Below are 19,728 nucleotides of genomic sequence, written 5' to 3'. Positions count from 1 at the left end.
ATGTCATTTCAGTCTGCCCTAAGCGTACAAAGAGGATCGCTAGTTCATTTACCATCAGTACTGTACAACCTAAATTTTTATTATCTGTGTCCTTGATCTGCTCATTGTCATTATTTTCTGTCATGGCGTTTGTGGATTCAGGCGCCGCCTTGAACTTAATGGACTTTGAGTTTGCCAGGGGTTGTGGTTTTCCCTTGCAGTCCTTGCAGAACCCTATTCCTTTAAGGGGCATTGATGCTACACCTTTGGCTAAAAATAAGCCCCAGTTCTGGACACAGGTGACCATGTGCATGGTGCCAGCCCATCAGGAAGATTGTCGATTTCTGGTATTGCATAATTTACATGATGCTATAGTGCTGGGATTTCCGTGGTTGCAGGCACATAATCCTGTGTTGGATTGGAAGTCTATGTCTGTGACTAGTTGGGGATGTCAGGGGGTTCATAATGACGTTCCTTTGAATTCAATCTCCTCTTCTTCCTCTTCTGAAATTCCAGAGTTTTTGTCTGATTTTCAGGATGTATTCGATGAGCCCAAGTCCAGTTCCCTTCCACCGCATAGGGACTGTGATTGTGCGATTGACTTGATTCCAGGCTGTAAGTTTCCTAAGGGCCGACTTTTCAACCTGTCTGTGCCTGAACATACCGCCATGCGGAGTTATGTTAAGGAGTCTTTGGAGAAGGGGCATATTCGGCCATCTTCTTCACCATTGGGAGCAGGTTTTTTTTTTGTTGCCAAAAAAGATGGCTCCTTGAGACCCTGTATTGATTATCGCCTCTTGAATAAGATCACGGTCAAGTTTCAATACCCTTTACCTCTGCTTTCCGATTTGTTTGCTAGGATTAAGGGGGCTAGTTGGTTTATGAAGATTGACCTTCGGGGGGCATATAATCTTGTTCGTATTAAGCAGGGTGATGAATGGAAAACTGCGTTTAATACGCCCGAAGGCCATTTGAATACCTTGTGATGCCATTCGGGCTCTCTAATGCTCCATCTGTTTTTCAGTCCTTCATGCACGATATCTTCCGGACTTATCTTGATAAATTCATGATTGTATATTTGGATGACATTTTAATTTTTTCCGATAATTTGGAGTCTCATGTGGAACAGGTCAGGATGGTATTTCATATCCTTCGTGATAATACTTTGTTTGTGAAGGGGTCTAAGTGTCTCTTTGGAGTGCAGAAGGTTTCTTTTTTGGGCTTCATTTTTTCTCCCTCATCTACAGAGATGGATCCGGTTAAGGTTCAGGCCATTCATGATTGGATTCAACCCACATCTGTGAAGAGCCTTCAGAAATTTTTGGGCTTTGCTAATTTTTATCGCCGTTTCATTGCTAACTTCTCCAGTGTGGTTAAACCCTTGACCGATTTGACGAAGAAAGGCGCTGATGTGACGAATTGGTCCTCTGCGGCTGTCTCTGTCTTTCAGGAGCTTAAACGATGATTTACTTCTGCCCCGGTGTTGCGTCAACTGGATGTTTCTCTTCCGTTTCAGTTTGAGGTTGGTGCTTCTGAGATTGGGGCAGGGGCAGTTTTGTCTCAGATGGATCCTGTTGGTTCCTTGATGAAACCATGTGCCTTCTTTTCCCGTAAGTTTTCGCCCGCTGAACGCAATTATGATGTCGGCAATCGGGAGTTGTTGGCTATGAAGTGGGCGTTTGAGGAGTGGCGACATTGGCTCGAGGGAGCTAAGCACCGTATTGTGGTCTTGACCGATCATAAAAATCTGATTTACCTCGAGTCTGCCAAGTGGCTGAATCCTAGACAGGCTCGATGGTCCTTGGTTTTTTCCCGTTTTGGTGGTCTCATATCTTCCGGGTTCTAAGAATATTAAGGCTGATGCCCTCTCTAGGAGTTTTTTGCCTGATTCTCTTGAAGTCCTTGAACCGGTCGGCATTCTGAAAGAAGGCGTGGTCCTTTCTGCCATTTCCCCTGATTTACGACGGGTTCTTCAGGAATTTCAGGCTGACAAACCTGACCGCTGTCCAGTGGGGAAACTGTTTGTTCCTGATAGATGGACTAGTAGAGTGATTTCTGAGGTTCATTGTTCTGTGTTGGCTGGCCATCCTGGTATTTTTGGTACCAGAGATTTGGTTGGTAGGTCCTTTTGGTGGCCTTCTTTGTCACGTGATGTGCGTTCTTTTGTGCAGTCCTGTGGGACTTGTGCGCGGGCCAAGCCTTGTTGTTCCCGTGCTAGTGGGTTGCTTTTGCCTTTGCCGGTCCCTGAGAGGCCCTGGACGCATATTTCTATGGATTTTATTTCTGATCTTCCGGTTTCCCAATTGATGTAGGTTATCTGGGTTGTTTGTGACCGGTTCTCTAAGATGGTCCATTTGGTGCCTTTGCCTAAATTGCCTTCCTCTTCTGATTTGGTTCCATTGTTTTTTCAGCATATGGTTCATTTGCATGGTATTCCGGAGAATATTGTGTCCGACAGAGGTTCCCAGTTTGTTTCTAGGTTTTGGCGGGCCTTTTGTGCTAGGCTGGGCATTGAGTTGTCTTTTTCTTCCGCATTTCATCCTCAGACAAAGAACCACACCGAGCGAACTAATCAGACTTTGGAAACTTATTTGAGATGCTTTGTGTCTGCTGATCAGGATGATTGGGTGGCTTTCATGCCATTGGCCGAGTTTGCCCTTAATAATCGGGCTAGTTCGGCTACCTTGGTTTCGCCCTTCTTTTGTAATTTTGGTTTTCATCCTCGTTTTTCTTCGGGGCAGGTTGAGCCTTCTGACTGTCCTGGTGTGGATTCTGTGGTTGACAAGTTGCAGCAGATTTGGGCTCATTAGGTGGACAATTTGGTGTTGTCTCAGGAGGAGGCTCAACGTTTTGCTAACCGTCGTCGGTGTGTTGGTTCCCGGCTTCGGGTTGGGGATCTGGTCTGGTTGTCTTCCCGTCATGTTACTATGAAGGTTTCTTCCCCTAAGTTTAAGCCTCGGTTTATTGGTCCTTATAGGATTTCTGAGATTATTAATCCGGTGTCTTTTCGATTGGCCCTTCCGTCCTCTTTTGCTATCCATAATGTCTTCCATAGATCTTTATTGCGGAAATATGTGGTGCCCGTTGTTCCCTCTGTTGATCCTCCGGCCCCTGTGTTGGTTGATGGGGAGTTGGAGTATGTGGTTGAGAAGATTTTGGATTCTCGCTTTTCGAGGCGGAGGCTTCAGTACCTTGTCAAATGGAAGGGTTATGGCCAGGAGGATAATTCTTGGGTTTTTGCCTCTGATATCCATGCTGCTGATTTGGTCCGTGCCTTTCATCTGGCTCGTCCTGATCGGCCTGGGGGCTCTGGTAAGGGTTTGGTGACCCCTCCTCAAGGGTGGGGGTACTGTTGTGAATTCTGCTCTTGGGTTCCCTCCGGTGGTTGTTGGTGGTAGTGCAGCTGTCCCTGGGTTGCAATCCTGGGCAGGTGTCCCTGCTGATTGCAGCTCTGACTGGGGTATTTAGGTGTGCAGGATTCATTAGCCCTTGCCAGTTGCCCATTGTTCTTGGAGGTTCTGCATCTCTGTCTGGTTCCTCCTGCCCTGCTACCAAATCAGCAAAGATAAGTGTCTGGTTTTTGTTTCTACAGCACACATGCTGTGTGCTTTACAATTCAGTGCTATTCATTGTTTTTTCTTGTCCAGCTTAGACTGTGTTTGGATATTTCAGTCAAGTTGGATTCTCAGGAGATGCAGATATACATTCCATGTCTTTAGTTAGATGGTGGAATTTTTGTATTATCTGCTGTGGATATTTTTAGGGTTTTAATACTGACCGCTTAGTATTCTGTCCTATCCTTTCCTATTTAGCTAGCGTGGCCTCTTTTGCTAAATCCTGATTTCTGCCTGCATGTGTCCTTCCTCTAATACTCACAGTCAATATTTGTGGGGGGCTGCCTATCCTTTGGGGTTCTGCTCTGAGGCAAGATAGAATTCCCATTTCCATCTATGGGGGTATTTAGTCATCCGGCTGTGTCGAGGTGTCTAGGATGTTTTAGGTACACCCCACGGCTACTTCTAGTTGCAGTTTCAGTTTAGGGTTTGCGGTCAGTACAGGTTCCACCTACTCCTGAGAAAGTCTCATGTGGCTCCAAGGTCACCGGATCATAACAAGAATGGTAGAGTTGGAAGGGACCTTCTGGGTCATCTAATCCAACCCCCTGCTCAAAGCAGGATTCACTAAATCATCCCAGACAGATGTCTGTCCAGTCTCTGCTTGAAGACTTCCATGGAAGGTGAACACACCACCTCTCATGGCAGCCTGTTCCACTCATTGATCACCCTGTCAAAAAGTTGTTTCTAATATGTAATGTGTCTCCTCCCATTTAGTTTCATCCCATTGCTTCTAGTCTTTCCTTGTGCAAATAAGAATAGAGATGATCCTTCTACAATGTGACAGCCCCTGAGATATTTATAGACAGCTATTAAGTCTCCTCTCAGTCTTCTTTTTTGCAAACTAAACTTTCCCAAATCCTATACCCGTTCCTCATAGGACAAGAGTGACCATTCTGGTCACTCTTTTCTGAACTTGCTCCAGTGTGTTGGTCTTTTTTAAAATGTGGTGCCCAAAACTGGACACAGTATTCCAGATGAGGTCTGACCAAAGAGGAGTAGAGGGCAATAACGACTTTGCGTGATCTAGACTGTATGCTTCCGTTAATACACCCCAGAATTGCATTTCCCATTTTTGCTGCATCAGACTGTTGACCCATGTTCAGTTTATGATCTATTAGTATACCCAAGTCTTTTTCACATGTGCTGTTGCTTAGCCCTATTCCTTCCATTCTGTAGATATAATGGGGCAGAAATCCTGGAGAAGTTTCAGATATAAGTACAATAGTAGGAGAGGAATCCTATGATCTGCCTCACCTCCCCGACAGTAGAAGGCCGCTTGTCTTTTAAGGCCAGTACCAGAGTGATGTCTGCTGGGTCCATGATATATCATTCTCCGGACACAGTTTTCACTAGAAATCAGACTTGCCTTTTGAACAGTTCACACTTCTTTGGGGTCAACTTAACGCCGTGTTGTTGATATCGCTGAAGTATGGTCCTCATGTGTTCAACATGCTCTCGGAAGGCTTTGCGGTGTACCACATTGTCATCCAAATACGGCTGACAGATATCGTCCCTCAATCCTTTGAAACATGTCTCCATGCTCCTCTGGAATTCTGCTGGAACTGAAATGAGCCCAGCAGTATGCAGATCCACTCGTATAATCCCCTTGGTGTGATGAATGATGTCAAGTTTACTGAACTTCTCGTCAAACCCTTGGTGGTATGCCTTACCCTGATCGAGGACAGAGAACCAGGTACTTCCTAAGAGGCTATCCAGCATATCTTGGATCTTTGGTATTGGGTGTCGATCAGGTACTGACTTTCGGTTTAGTTCCCGGTAATCACAGCAGAGTCTCAATGTACTGTCCTTCTTCCTAACACAAACAATAGAGAGGATTAAGACAACTTTGACTTTTGGACCCAACCTCTGTTGATTCGATCTTGTAAATACTCTTTCACTTCAGATGTAATAGTTTTGGCACCGACATGTAACTTTTGGCTACTGGGGTCATGTCTTTCAAATTAACTTTCAACTGCAATGACGGAATACATCCTATATCAGAGTCATCTTTAGAGAATGAATGACACTCTTCTCTCCGCATCTGTTTTGCTACCGCTAGATCTTCAGCACACAAGTGTTCCTGGGGTACTGGGGGATCCCAGGATCCCAAGGTGGGTTGTGCAATTTCCTCCCCTGGGCAACTCCTGTTCCTTTGTGGGGGGACTGAATTCATGGTAGACCACTGGGGCGGGTCTCACACTGGTTGGATATACCACTTTGAAGGATTCAATGTGACTTAACATAGTCTTTGGATCCAGTCTAATTTCGTGTTTTGAGGTATTCATCATCGGCACTGTCACACGGGCAAACCCACCAGTAAGAATCTTAAGCACAGTCTCACCTTGAACTAGGCCTTCTGGAAGTTCAGAGGAATCTTTTGGCATTAACAGTCTCTTTTAGACTTTTCTTTCCTGGTTCCACCCGAACTCTACACCTCACTCCCACCATTTGGTTTGCAGGGATGATGGTTGGGCACTAGCCTACCTTGACTTCTTTCAGGTCCATTGTATTCTGTGCTTTCTTTACTCTATGAATCACATTTTCTGCCACAGCGTTGGGTATGATGAACAATGTGGCAATTGCATCCACCAGCAGTGTCCCTGACTTGTGATTCGTGATGACCTCGTTGATGACATTATAACACAGAATAGGATCCTCTGCCTTTTTCTGATCACTGGTCACAAGAAAAGGTACCAAAAGCTCAATGGTGTTGATGTTCTGCATAGCCCTGAGTTGGAAAGTCACTTCCACCCAGCCTATGAAAGGAATTTCTGTCTGGTTGATGGCTTTGCCATGGAGTTTCACTGGTCCTAAGAGTTCCTTTAGCGACTGAAGGCAGGTATGTGGCAGGTGGCGCCTTCTCCATTCTTCATTTAAAAGGCTAGCTTGGGCTCCTGTTTCCCACAGTGCTTTTACCAGGAGTCCATCTAGCTGGCAGTGTACATAGCACCTTTCACCGATAAGGCTGTCTTTACTGACCAAGGAATCCTCCTCCCAGGGGTATGACGTTAGACCTCCGCACTGGGAATTAAGTAAATGATGCCCCAGTGTCTCTTGCAGCTGTTGTTGATGGGAGCACACTTGGGGATAGTGCTGGCGCTGCTGATTTACCTCATGCGCCATTCTGGGGCTTGGTGGAATTTGGATTTGCTTCTGGGGTCTCCTCTGTGTCGTGGTTAACAGTCGCCCCACACTGGCAGCCTCCTTTTTTTTAACCCAAATGACCATACCAATTGCCATTCCTTGACATAATGTCCTTCTCGCCACATCTTAAACAGTGGACACATAAGGCACTCTGATTTGATGAACGGCACACCTCACAAGCTGGGTATCTTCTGTTTTGGAACTCACTCCTGAGTCAGAGAGATACAAATTCTGGCCTGGAACATATCAACTCTTTCACCTCCATCAGCTCAGCTTACAGTTCTCCTATTACTTCTTCCCAGTTAGCTCTGGCTGTCCTCCCTTTTGTTGGTGGTTTAAGGTTCACTCTCAGCGGTGGTACTGGAGGGTCTTCATCATGATCTTTGGACTGGCAACCGGGGGTCCCCAGCTTTAGCTGACTCATTTTGGTGGTTTTAGGAGCCATTCTTTTACTTCTGTTCGCTCTCTGACTCCAAACTAGCTGCTTCATTCATTTTTTCAATTGGGACTTCATCCAGAATGCAAGGATCATCTAGGTACTGTTTCAGCTGTAACTTAATATCTTTGCTGATTAAGCCTGTTCCCAATGATCTCAAGAACTTCTTCTGGACTAGCCCAGCATCAAACTTCTCCACCCCTGCATCTCTGCATGCGAATAACAGTCTATCCTTAAGTTCAATTGCTCTGAACAAGAAAATTTGGGGTGAATCATTTTTGCTCTTTGAGATGTTAATGAGTCTGTAGAACAATTCTGAAGGACTCTCTTCTTTATAGCGTCCTTTTAAAATCATCTTCAACTGTGGTAGGGTCAATTGACTTTTCATCTCTAGCATACTGCGGAGGTTCAGTCCTGGGCTGATCGCTTTCACCACCCCCTCAATGATCTCATCTGGCTGGTAGCCTTTCAATAATCTTGCATCGATCTGGTACAACAAGTTCATTTAAGACAGTTTCTCTTTCTGCTCACACACTCCAATCTGTCCCAGGATCTTGACCTCTTTTCTTATGGTGACTTGTGATGTTGGAGAGTACCGTTTTCCTGATTTATCAAACCTAAGCAGGTTAAAGGTTCTGTCAGAGTCTGTCACACGTTCAGAGGGTTGGGTAGATTTCTGCAGGGCTGTTAAGGCTTTAAATTGTTCTTTCAATTCTTGTAGTTCTGTCTGCAGAAGGAGATTCCCGCTTTTGGTATTGGTGCCGCCCCTCCATCTTCCAACTTCAACCCGGTAAGAAATTGTTTTAGCTCCGGGAGGAATGTCCTTATGACATGTTCAGCTTCTTTCTCCCCCAGCTCATCCAACTGTATATTAACGGCGGCTACAAGTTGTCTGCGGGAGCGTGCTTTAGAGATCTGTTGTTCTGACATCTTTATATGTTCTGCTACTGTTCTCAATTCTTCACATGTTAACTGAAGAATAAGTTCTCTGATCCTGTCCATTTGCATTTCCACGTCCATTGCTGCTAGTGAGTTTTCTTTAGGGCCGGTCCCTTTTAACTGGTGTAGCAGAGTTAAGTTGAGGTGCTATGCTGCTGTATTTTCCAGTCACTTTGCCTCTTTTCCCTCTACACGCGAATTCCCACTCAGAATTTTCTGTACGGGTCACCAATGTTACATGTACGCCGCTAGGTTCAGATAGGGGTCGGATAGGCCTCATGAATTCTTTGGAACTCTGGGGGAACTGTTACTCAGGGCGACCAAGTACTGCAGCTTCCTCAGGCACAAGATGGATCCACTTGCTCACACAGATACGATTGATAGAGTCATCATGAACATGAACAGTGTAGTTTAATGTCACAGCACATTCAGTACAATTCAAGTCTCTTAAGCACAGGCTTTATAAACAGTACAGCTGCTTCTTAGAGGCACATTGACTAACAATCTCTTTGATAGGACAGTTCAGCACAGATCAAGACTCTTTACAAAAGCACAGCAGACCACAGCATTCCTTCCAGCACAGTGTAATGGAAGAGGGGGGAGGGTTTGCTGAGCGAGATTATCCCTTCGACACAATTTATTAAGAGTACTTATCTTCCTGCTCCTGATAGACTTTCTCAACTCGCCATACAGGGGATAGCTCAGCTCCACTCTCTATTGTAGAGCCTTTGGTTTTTTTCTTTAAAAAAGATTCAGTTCCTACAATTGCAACTCAGAATACATTGTTATAATAGTTTGCACTTCAGATGAAATAATCAGGAAGCAGGAAATACTGAAGAGGAATGAAAACAAGCTTGCCAAACCATGCATATCTTACCAACTCAGATCACTGACTTTATATGTAAGGTATATCCCTATCAGTATGTCTTTGGAATGTGGGAGGAAACTGGAGAACCCGGAGGTAACCCATGCAATCACGGGGAGAACATACAAATTCCTTGCAAATATTGTCCTTGGTGGGATTTGAGCCCAGGACCCCAGCGCTGCAAGGCTGCAGTGCTAAGTACTGAGCCTCCGTGCTGCCCCCCCCCCAAAAAAAAAAAAATGACCATGCCATGCTTTTTATTGCTGTGATGGTGGAAATGTTACTTTGGAGATATGTTAATGCATGTGATACAGTATAGTGCCTAAATGTTTCTGAATATACAGTGTATTACTTCCACAAAGTTTTATTTGCACAATGTTTCTTATTCAAAACCTTCTGAAAAGACTATTTAAACAAAGGATTATATATGAAGGCCCGGTACATCCATGATCAAAATAGTGTTTCTTCCAGTGTAACAATAACACCCTTACTTATCTATATATATAATTGTCTAAGGGTTTTTCCGTCTGTCTGTCTGTCTGTCTTTCTGTCTGTCTGTCTGTCTGTCTTTCTGTCTGTCTGTCTGTCTGTCTGTCCTGGAAATCCCGCCTCTCTGATTGGTCGAGGCCGCCAGGCCTCAACCAATCAGCGATGGGCACAGTATCGACGTAGATGTCATAATGGTTGCCATGGCGACGATGATGTCATAAAGGTTGCCTCGACCAATCAGCGACGGGCACAGTCTGCCGTGAATTCTGGAATCATCATTGTCCATATACTACGGGGACATGCATATTCTAGAATACCCGATGCGTTAGAATCGGGCCACAGTCTAGTAGTCTATAAGTAGAGATGGGCTAACACGTGGATGTTTGGGTCCGACAGATTCGGCCGAACATCTAAAAAAAGTTTGGTTCAGATAGTAGAATGGTACCTGAACTCAGGCCCATTCAGATGAATGGGGGATCGAACATCTGCATGACAGAATGGCAAACCAGGGCTCTGATTATCATTAAGATCATTACCACCTGTCAGAGAAATTAGGTTCCCATGCTGTCAGATAACAGCATGAGCAAGTAGCTGTGGCCAGCAGTAAAAAGTTTACCTCTGGTCACAGGCGTCGGCTGATGAGAGTGTACTACTCTCATCAGTCTACGCCTGATGTCACTGAAAACAGAAAGTGAAGGCGCCACTGATGGGAGGATTCATCAGCCAGCACCTGTGCTATAAATAAATAAAAAAAAATGATGTGGAGTCTGTTCTATTTTTGATAACTGCTGCAGGCAAAACTGACAGCTGCGGCCTGCAACTCTCAGCTGTCAGCTTTATCATGGCTGGCTATCAAGAAAAAAGGGGTGCCCATGCCATTTTTTTAAAATTATTTAAATAAATAATTTTTAAAAAATGATAAAGGATCCCCCACATCTTTGACAGCCAACCAAGCTAAAACAGACAGCTAGGGGCTGGTATTTTCAGGTTGGTAAGGAGCCATAGAAAATACTAAACAACTATTATACTCACCTTACACCTAATCCACTGATGCCCTTGTCCCCTGTAAAAAAAGAAAAATAATAAACAACCATATCCCTCACCTATCCATTGAGAAGATTATCCATACTGTCCCACAACAATCTGGATGATTTGTATAGCGGTCACATCAATTATGTGAACGCCATCCACGCCAGCTGGAACACATTGACAGGAACATAATTAGTCTTGCTCTGTCTAATGCTGAGCTGCCATGAGAAAGTTCACAGGAGTTCAAACCTGATGAACCCCTTAGCTCACAGGATCCAGGAGTTCCAGCACCTGGAAACTAAAGTACCGTAAAATGTCTCTCAAAGTTTGCTATGTGGTTTCTGGGCATCGCAGCTGCCGGGACACCTGAGGCTGTGAACCTTAGTAACCTAAAAGGTGGGGTATGCAAAGTCATTGTGGTTCATCTGTTTTGAACTCTTGAACTTTTTGTAATATTTCTCATGGCAGCTCAGTGGTAGACACTGTAGGAGTGATTATTGATGGGACCGCTATCCATATAATACATATCGTCATCGGAGAGTATGGATGATCTTCACATCGGACCAGTGAGATATGTTTGTTCAGTATTTTTCTTTTTTACAGGGGCAATGGGCAAAAATGGGGGGTACTCTATGTCGCTGTTCTTAAATTATTTATTTAAATACTTTAAAAAAAAACTGCATCGGAACCCCTCTGTTCTTTATAACCAGCCATGAAAAAGCTGACAGCTGTGGGTTGCACCCTGCAATTGTCATTTTTGCCTTTGCTTGTCAATTTTAATTTATAGCACAGGTGCTGGCTGATGAATACTCCCGTCAGTGGCACCTGCCCTCAGCAACAGTAGGCATAGACTGATGAGAGCAGTACTCTCTCATCAGCTGATGCCTATGCCCAGAGGTAAAAATTTTACCACAGGTCACAGCTGCTTCCTCACATTGTCATCTGATAACATGGGAACCTCAGCTCTGTGACCAGCAGTAATGATCTTACCGCTGATCAAAGCTGCCGGTGTTTCTCGCCCTGTCATGCAGATAACAGTGTGGAGAACACTCAATGTTCGGAGTGCCGAACCCAAACAGTAACACTTCCTGGTGAAGTCTGTTTTCAGGGTCTGTGCCTGAACACTAGTTGTTCAGTATGGACTCTGAACCTAAGTCTTCAGGTTCACCCATCGCTATCTGTGAGTAACAGCATTATTGTTACATCAGAAACTAGTCATATTTTTCTCTATACTCCTTTTCAGAAACTTCTTTTTCTAAGTGTAGATTCTCAAGTCCTCCAGAGTTGGGATATGTCAACCCTCTCCATTCCTCTGGGTTGAAGCTCATCACTGCTGTCAGTTGTCCCTGATCCCCCCTTCTGAATAGTAGTTACTGAATTAGCTAACTCTGTATAACATTATCTCCATTCCCCTCAAGGAAATCATTGTTATTTCTGCAGACCTCAGTGTAGGAATTTCAGCTTTGTTAGGTTCCAGCACACCATACCTCTAGAAGTAAATTAAGCATCAGGTCTAAATATCTAGTGGTCTACTTGTGGATCTGCAGTGCCCCAGAGTCCTGGTCGTTGCAGTAATGTCGCTCTCCCACCAGGGGGAGTGATATTACATCTGATTGTACTAAAGGACTTCACCTTGCCAGGTATCACAAGTCACACACTACACTTCACACTCCAGTCCACCAGGGGGAGCCTTGCTCCTATCTATTAGGGCACTCCTCACATTAGGGTAAAACTGGTGGGTTGGATAGGAAGTTAGTGTGAGAAGCTGACTGGACTCGGCCCAGGCAACACCTGTCAGGCAGACAGGGGGAAAAGGAGGAACATCTGAGCTGCAGACAGAAGGTCCCTGTCAGGGGTGGGATCCTGACAGAGGACTAGCTAGACAGAAAGTCATGGAGCTGCGCCTGCCCCACGTGCGGCAGCATCCTAAGAAAGGACAAGAAAGGAATTGTATTGTGGAGAGTGAGAAACGAAGTCACAGCACAAGGAGATAATACTGGGAGGAGTTCTGCCCCGAGATCGGCAGCCTCCTTCTGAGGCGCGTAGCCGGTGGCCGGAACACCTTAATACCTAAGAAGACACGGTGGCAATTTGTGGGGGTCAGGGCATCTCTAGGGTCCCTACAAACAAGCCCCAGGCTATCCCAGTCATACGGGTTGTCCTATCCATACCATCTGGGGGACAGAGAGGAAGAAATAACATCTAGAAGATCTACAAAGGTTGTGAGGACTATCCTGTGGTGCTCAGCAGGGAGGTACTACAACACACAGGCGCTAGTAAGAAGGCTACTGATTTCCACTTAGATAAGGGAACTCTGGATGTGCCTTCGGACCGGCCGGACTCTGCCTGCCCTGTGAACGGTACTCTGGACTGTGGATGTTGAAGTCTTCAGTAAAGGTAAAGAGACTGCACCCTTTGTGTCCTCGTTATTCACTGCGCCTTACATCATCTACCATCACCATCTACACTCCTGGGAGGACCTGGGGATACACTTCACCTGTGGGAAGAAACACCATCTAGCTGCCATTCCATCTCCCCAGCGGACCCCTAAGCAGCGTCGGTCACTCTGACTGAATACCACAGCTGGAGTCACGAACAATTCCCTTATATATAAACTCTTTTACTGGACGTCCCTCAAAGGGCCACAGACCGGGTCGGGCCACCGTGACATCCCCAGAACCGAGAGAGAGAGACCCGGTACTGAGTACCCCATTGCCCTTGGGGGCGATCCAGATCCAGTAGATTTCCAATTCAACCTTCCGCTTTTGATGCCAAACTTAGCTTTTTATTCACAACTCATTACTCCTTCCAGATATAATGCACTGGTGTCACCTAATACATCTTCCCTCTTTAGGATCAGTTGCTTTCTTAGTATCATGGGGAGCAATGGGAAAACAGGAGATAAGGAACCTGGACCCCTGAACTGCACCTCAGGCTAGGGGAGCCCTGTATTGCCTTAACTCAGGGGTACCCATGATGGTAGGGAGGGCTGCATCACCGACCTGTCCCTATCTCCTGTCCAGCCCTGAGCTAAACCCCCAACCCCCACCCCAGGAGGTGAACTATAGAGAAAAACACTGATAAAGACCAACAGGGATAAAGTAAACTGCCCCACAAAGCAAACTATCAGGGTATGTGCACACGTCCGGATTTCTTGCAGAAATTTCCTGAAGAAAACCGGAAATTTTCTGCAAGAAATCCGCATTTTTTTTGCGGTTTTTTTCCGTTTTTTTCGCGTTTTTTTAGCATCCTGCAAGCATAATTAGCTTGCAGAATGCTAAAGTTTTCCAAGCGATCTGTAGCATCGCTTGGAAAACTGACTGACAGGTTGGTCACACTTGTCAAACATAGCGTTTGACAAGTGCGACCATCTTTTTACTATAGATGCTGCCTATGCAGCATCTATAGTAAAAGATAGAATGTTTAAAAATAATAAAAAAAATAAAAAAAATGGTTATACTCACCTGCAGGTGTCCGTTCCTATAGATGCCGGTGTGGTTCAGGACCTTCCATGAAATCGCGGTCACGTGAGCGGTCACATGACCGGTCTCGACCAATCACAAGACCTTGACGTCATCGCAGGTCCTTCACCGCACACCAGCTATAGAAACCGAAGCGGCAGCATGCAGCGGAGAGGCGGGAAGACATCGAAGGTGAGTATATGACTATTTTTTATTTTAATTCTTTTATTTTTTACCAATTATATGGTGCCCAGTCCATGGAGGAGAGTCTCCTCTCCTCCACCCTGGGTACCAACCGCACATAATCTGCTTACTTCCCGCATGGTGTGCACAGCCCCGTGCGGGAAGTAAGCAGATCAATGCACTCCTAGGTGTGCGGAATCCCCTGCAATTCCGCATTTTAATGAACATGTTGCTTTTTTTTCCGCGATGCGATTTTTTCGCGGAAAAAAAGGCTACATTTGCACAAAAAATGCGGAATACACTGAAAATAATGGGAGGCATATGTTAGCGTTTTTTTCGCATTTTTATCACGTTTTTATAGCGAAAAAACGCGAAAAATACTGAACGTGTGCACATGGCCTCAGGATGATACAATATGTGTGATTAGAGAACACAATGCAAATAGAGAAATGAACAAACATCAAAGTATAGTTCACCAGACTCCAAATTAAGATTTGAGTATGAACAGCTACTCCAAAACAGGACCGGTAAGCAAAAGGCACGCAAATTCTATAGTCCCAGCAGCCTCAGCCTACAATTGACACTAATCAAAAAGTTAACTCCTGCAAAGCTGAACATCAGACAACAAACCACCACCAACGTGCAAACACAGGCTGAGCAACAGGAAGGTCTAAGACAGCTCATCAGACTCCCCAGTGTGAACAGAGTCCAAAGCCGGCATGGCACTTAGCCCTACCTAAGCAATACAACTTTTACCCTATGACTTACAGCTAGGTTAATCATTTATTCTGTAGCCTGTCATGGCAAATTGAAAGATGCCACAACTCTAAATAAATTGGTAAGCAATAATAAAGATTATAGATGATGTTCATTTCATTACAAAAGTGGTGAGTTCACAATTCATCCTCTGTGACTTTTAATTGTGGTTATACATTAATCACCTTTTATGGGGAAACCAATGAAGTGACCAGTGCTACATTTCAGTGGGATGATTTTTATTCTTACAGTCAAGTAAATCACAAAACTTACCCCTAAAGCTTTTGGTTTTCCTTTTTCAAACGTCTTAAGCCATGATGTAGGATTTGTAAGTTGAGGTATGATATAATTTGGATTACTTTGCATTGTCATTCCAGGCTGAGCATTCCATTGGTGTGCGGTTGTTGGGGTAAAATGTTGTGGCTCAACTTGTGTCACATTCCATAGTGGCATTGATGAATACTGATTGGGTGCATTTTGTCCAGGAATCATGTTCGACTGGAACTGATAAGGTATTGAATTTGGAGGAGGAGGAGGACCATTAGGTTGAGCCACAAAGCCATTGACAGGTGTCATTGGTGACATCGTTGGCTTATGCATCTTAAAAAGTTACTGAAAAAGAAATGAAGAAGAAAAATCACAAATATTAGTCATGAATGAAATACTACTATATACAGTAGATAAGAAAACATGGTTAAACACTGCAGAACATTTTTTAAACAGTTAGAGGAATATTTAGGATTTTATGCATGCAGGTCATCAACACTAGTATAAAGAAAACTATAGTCTGAGGAAATAGGTGATCGGGGAGTTTAAGTTAATCTGTTATTAGTTATTTGTTATTAAGAGTAAGTTCGGGTTCCATACCGGATTCTTAGTATCCGTGCTCGGACCCTGAACATGGACTTTTAACCGGAAATCCGGTTTCCTGTTTGCAAGCCAAATAAAGCTTGTTAAAAGGCTGCAGAAAAGTCAATCAGCAAACTTTTAGGCTGTGGGTACATCTGGAGACATCACAGACATGCCAAGCACTGGCATGGCTGTGATTGGCTGGCTCACCAGTCTGGTTCTCTGTGCCATTTCAGGCTCCTGTTATGTGCCACATATGCCTCATGCTCTGTGTGCCATAGCAGCATTGTGTAGACTGCACCAAGAATCTGTTCCTGTACCATAGTTGTGTATCCTGGTGCTCTGTGCTATAAAAGCCTTGTGGTCTGTGCCATAAAAGCCTTGTGGTCTGTGCCATAAAAGCCTTGTGGTCTGTGCCATAACACCTGTAGCTCTGTGTGAAAAAATCCTATTACTCGGTAGCATAAAAATCTAGTTCTCTGACAAAAAAATCCTATTGGTCTGCTGCATAAAAATCTAGTTCTCTGACAAAAATTCCTTCTGTTCTGTACATAAAAATATTTTTCTCTGGAAAAAAACATATTGGTCTATTGCATAAAAATCTAGTTCTCAGAAAAAAAAATCCTATTGATCTGTTGCATAAACATCTAGTTCTCTGACAAATCGTCTGCTACTGACCTCCACACCAATGGGATGAGCTCCCAAATTCTAGCTCCCTGAGATTTCTTCATGATTTCTTCAGATTTCTTCATGGAATGTACTGATGACAGCAGTGGCGTAACTTGAAACTCATGGGCCCCGATGCAAAAGCTCCAACGGGGCCCCCAAATATTTTAAACCTTTAATAGCAATAGTCTTTTTCAAAGGGACTTTTAGGGCCCCCTAGGCTCCAAGGCCCGGGGGCGATTGCAACCCCTGCACCTGTTGTAGTTACACCCCCGGATGGCAGGCAACAGGTGGCTTGCAGGCTATACCATCAGAGCTTCAAGTGAGGCGTTAATGTTCCAAACCTGAGTACCACCTGCATGATGAGGCATCTCAAATCCAAGCACAAAGTGCAGTGGAGTACACATTTTAAAAATCATGACAAATCTGAGTATCCTCCTGCTCTCTCTTTTGCTACGCTCTCGGCATCTTCCTCTAGATTCAACAGGGCCACCTGCCATGTCACAAACAGGGTGTGACTGAACACCACCACGAGCAGTGTCACTTACCATGTCTCCACTGTTACATGGAAGTTTCAGCTCTCAATCCCCGAAACCATTGAGAGAAAGAGGAAATTCCACCCTACACACCTAGGATCCATGTGCCCGAATGCCAGCATTTTTAAAATACCAGTGTTTAAAATAATGCCATTACAGATGGTGGAGACCACCAGTTTAAAAAAACAGATGTTGGTGGCTGTCCTGCAGTACATTGTTCCCAGCCACCACTACTTTGACAGGTGGGCCATCCTTGCCCTTCAAACACATGTCTCTGACGAGATAACATGTGCACTGCACAATGCCATCACAAGCAAAGTCCATGTTACAACAGACATGTGAACAAGTTAGCACGGGAAGGGACATTACATCTTACTAATGAACTGCCCCAAGGGTCAATGAAGAGGCTGCAGGGACAGAGTGGGGAGGCAACAGGGAACAGGGAACAAACAGTAGACAGATGAGTGGTTTGTGCCCATGAACCTGAATCCCAGCCTGGTGGTTTGTGATAACGGCTTAAATCTGGTATAAGCTCTGGGCCTAGCCAGATTGACGCATATCCCTTCCCTGGCGCACGTGCTGAACTTAGTGGCAGATGTTCATGAAGAATTACCCAAATTTGTCTGATTTGCTTCTGAAAGTGCGTGCATTGTGTGTGTGCTTTCAGCGTTCTCAACCTGCTGCTGCTCGTTTATCAGCACTGTAGCATCACTTCTACCTTCCAGCTCACCGCTTCATACAACAAATGAACACAGTTTAACACAGGACATTTTTTTCTCATGTTCACAGTGACCTCAGTCAGGTCATAGGAGTTCACCATGAGATACTGAGCAGCGGAAGCACATGCTGCTCAGTGTCTCTGCTGGATGGCAGGCTGTATAGTCACATCAAGAAGCAATGCAGCCTGCCATCTAGATGTGTGTGTTTTTTATACAGTATGACTATGGGGGTTAGCAATGGAAGCGTTTTATAGATGCCACTCTATTACTAACCTCTGAGCTTAATTTCACCTGACAATACAAAGGTGACATTAGCCCCCCCAATTATCACACACTTGCCACTGCACTAGCGTAAGTGGGAAGGGTGAGACAAATTGCAAGATTTGGCGCATCTTATGGCTGATAGCTGTCTGCCTAGCCTATGCTGGTTATTAAATACAGGGGGACTCCATGTCATTTTTTAGAGGGTCCCCCTGCAGTTCAGGGGCCCGGCTGGGAATGCAGCCTTAGTGCCTGAGGTAACCTCAGTGATGTCACCACTAGTCATTGAGGCTGTGCTCCCAGAAGCTCATTCATCAGTGGTTCTCAGCCTGGACAGTCACATCTTGGCACTGTCCAGGTTGAAAACTGTTTTCCCCAGACATGGATTACGGCGTGGGACAGAACAACGACAGTGTCAGGACTCTGAACATTTTTTATTACCTTTTTGTGCATTACTGCCCTTTTCCAAGATGGCGTCTTTGGTCTCGTGCACTGTGTCTTCCTGCTATAAAACTCCACCCCAGCCTTCAGTCTGTGCTGGAGTATTCTGCCTTGCATCCAGCTCCTGACCTCTGGTGACTCCCTGGCTATATACCTGCTCCTGTGAACCTGTGGGGTTATCCTGCTACTATGCTCTGAGTTCCTGCTGCATACACCAGTTCCAGTAATCCTCCTTCATCTGCTGCTCGTGTTTGCTCCCATCTGCATTTGCTGGACATGTAAGCTGTTTCTGCTCTGCAAGAACCTGAGACTATTACCCAGACCTCCCTGGTTGAGCTAAGATATTATTTGAACTGCCTTATAAGCATATCTATCTGTGTTATGGACTAAGCAAGGACTTATTCGTGTCAAGTATCCTCAAGAATAATTGTGCTTCATAGACTTTCTGCATGATTGCATTTTCCTCTGAAGTTTCCTATAGACTGCTGAGCTGCATTTGATATTTGCACCAAGTGTTGTGGACTTGAGTCTCTCTCTGCACCTGTTTGAATCACCGTGTGATAATATAGACTTTACCATTATAAAACTGTGTCCTGTAGTTGTCTTGTTCCACGCAAAGAGTCTCATGAGTTATCCCCTATAATTATTACAGGCAGCTGAGGGATATGGTTGTTTTCTATTTTTTATAAAAGGAGACCATGGCTTCAATAGAATGGGTGTTGACGTGATTCATTAAAGGATTCTGTGACATTCACTTAAAGGACTTTATTCTGGCTGTGTGTTTATTTACAATATAACTATAGGATTAGTAATGGAGAGGCATCTAAGGGTACCGTTACACAAAACGATTTACCAATGATCACGACCAGTGATACGACCTGGCCGTGATCGTTGGTAAGTCGTTGTGTGGTCGCTGGGGAGCTGTCACACAGACAGCTCTCCAGCGACCAACGATGCCGAAGTCCCCGGGTGACGTCACCGCTGTGATCTGCTTTCACTTTACGGCCGGCAGTCAGTCAGTGCGGGAAGCAGACGGCAAGGGACCTGACGGACACTGGAATGTGAGTATGTACTGTTTTTTTTTTTTTACATTTACGATGGTAACCAGGGTAAACATCGGGTTACTAAGCGCGGCCCTGCGCTTAGTAACCCGATGTTTACCCTGGTTACAAGCGAACGCATCGTTGGATCGGTGTCACACACACCAATCCAATGATGACAGCGGGAGATCCAGCGACGAAAGAAAGTTCCAAACGATCTGCTACGACGTACGATTCTCAGCAGGGTCCCTGATCGCTGCTGCGTGTCAGACACAGCGATATCGTATGGATATCGCTGGAACGTCACGGATCGTGCCG

General features: G+C 44.9%; 1 protein-coding gene across 3 annotated transcripts in view; it reads right to left on the bottom strand.

Moving 5' to 3' along the window:
- Positions 1-19,728, bottom strand: part of LOC143764882 (membrane-spanning 4-domains subfamily A member 4A-like) — a 161,473-nt gene that overhangs the window by 128,063 nt on the left and 13,682 nt on the right. For all 3 annotated transcript variants that reach the window (XM_077250950.1, XM_077250952.1, XM_077250951.1), the window contains exon 2: positions 15,172-15,510. In XM_077250950.1, coding sequence (XP_077107065.1) covers positions 15,172-15,498 — 327 coding nt within the window. In that variant the 5' untranslated portion in view covers positions 15,499-15,510. The remainder of the gene's footprint in view (positions 1-15,171; positions 15,511-19,728) is intronic.

The sequence above is a fragment of the Ranitomeya variabilis genome, chromosome 4, assembly GCF_051348905.1.
Source record: "Ranitomeya variabilis isolate aRanVar5 chromosome 4, aRanVar5.hap1, whole genome shotgun sequence".
In the NCBI taxonomy this organism is placed as follows: Eukaryota; Metazoa; Chordata; class Amphibia; order Anura; family Dendrobatidae; genus Ranitomeya; species Ranitomeya variabilis.
This window is presented reverse-complemented; position numbering and strand designations above follow the sequence as displayed.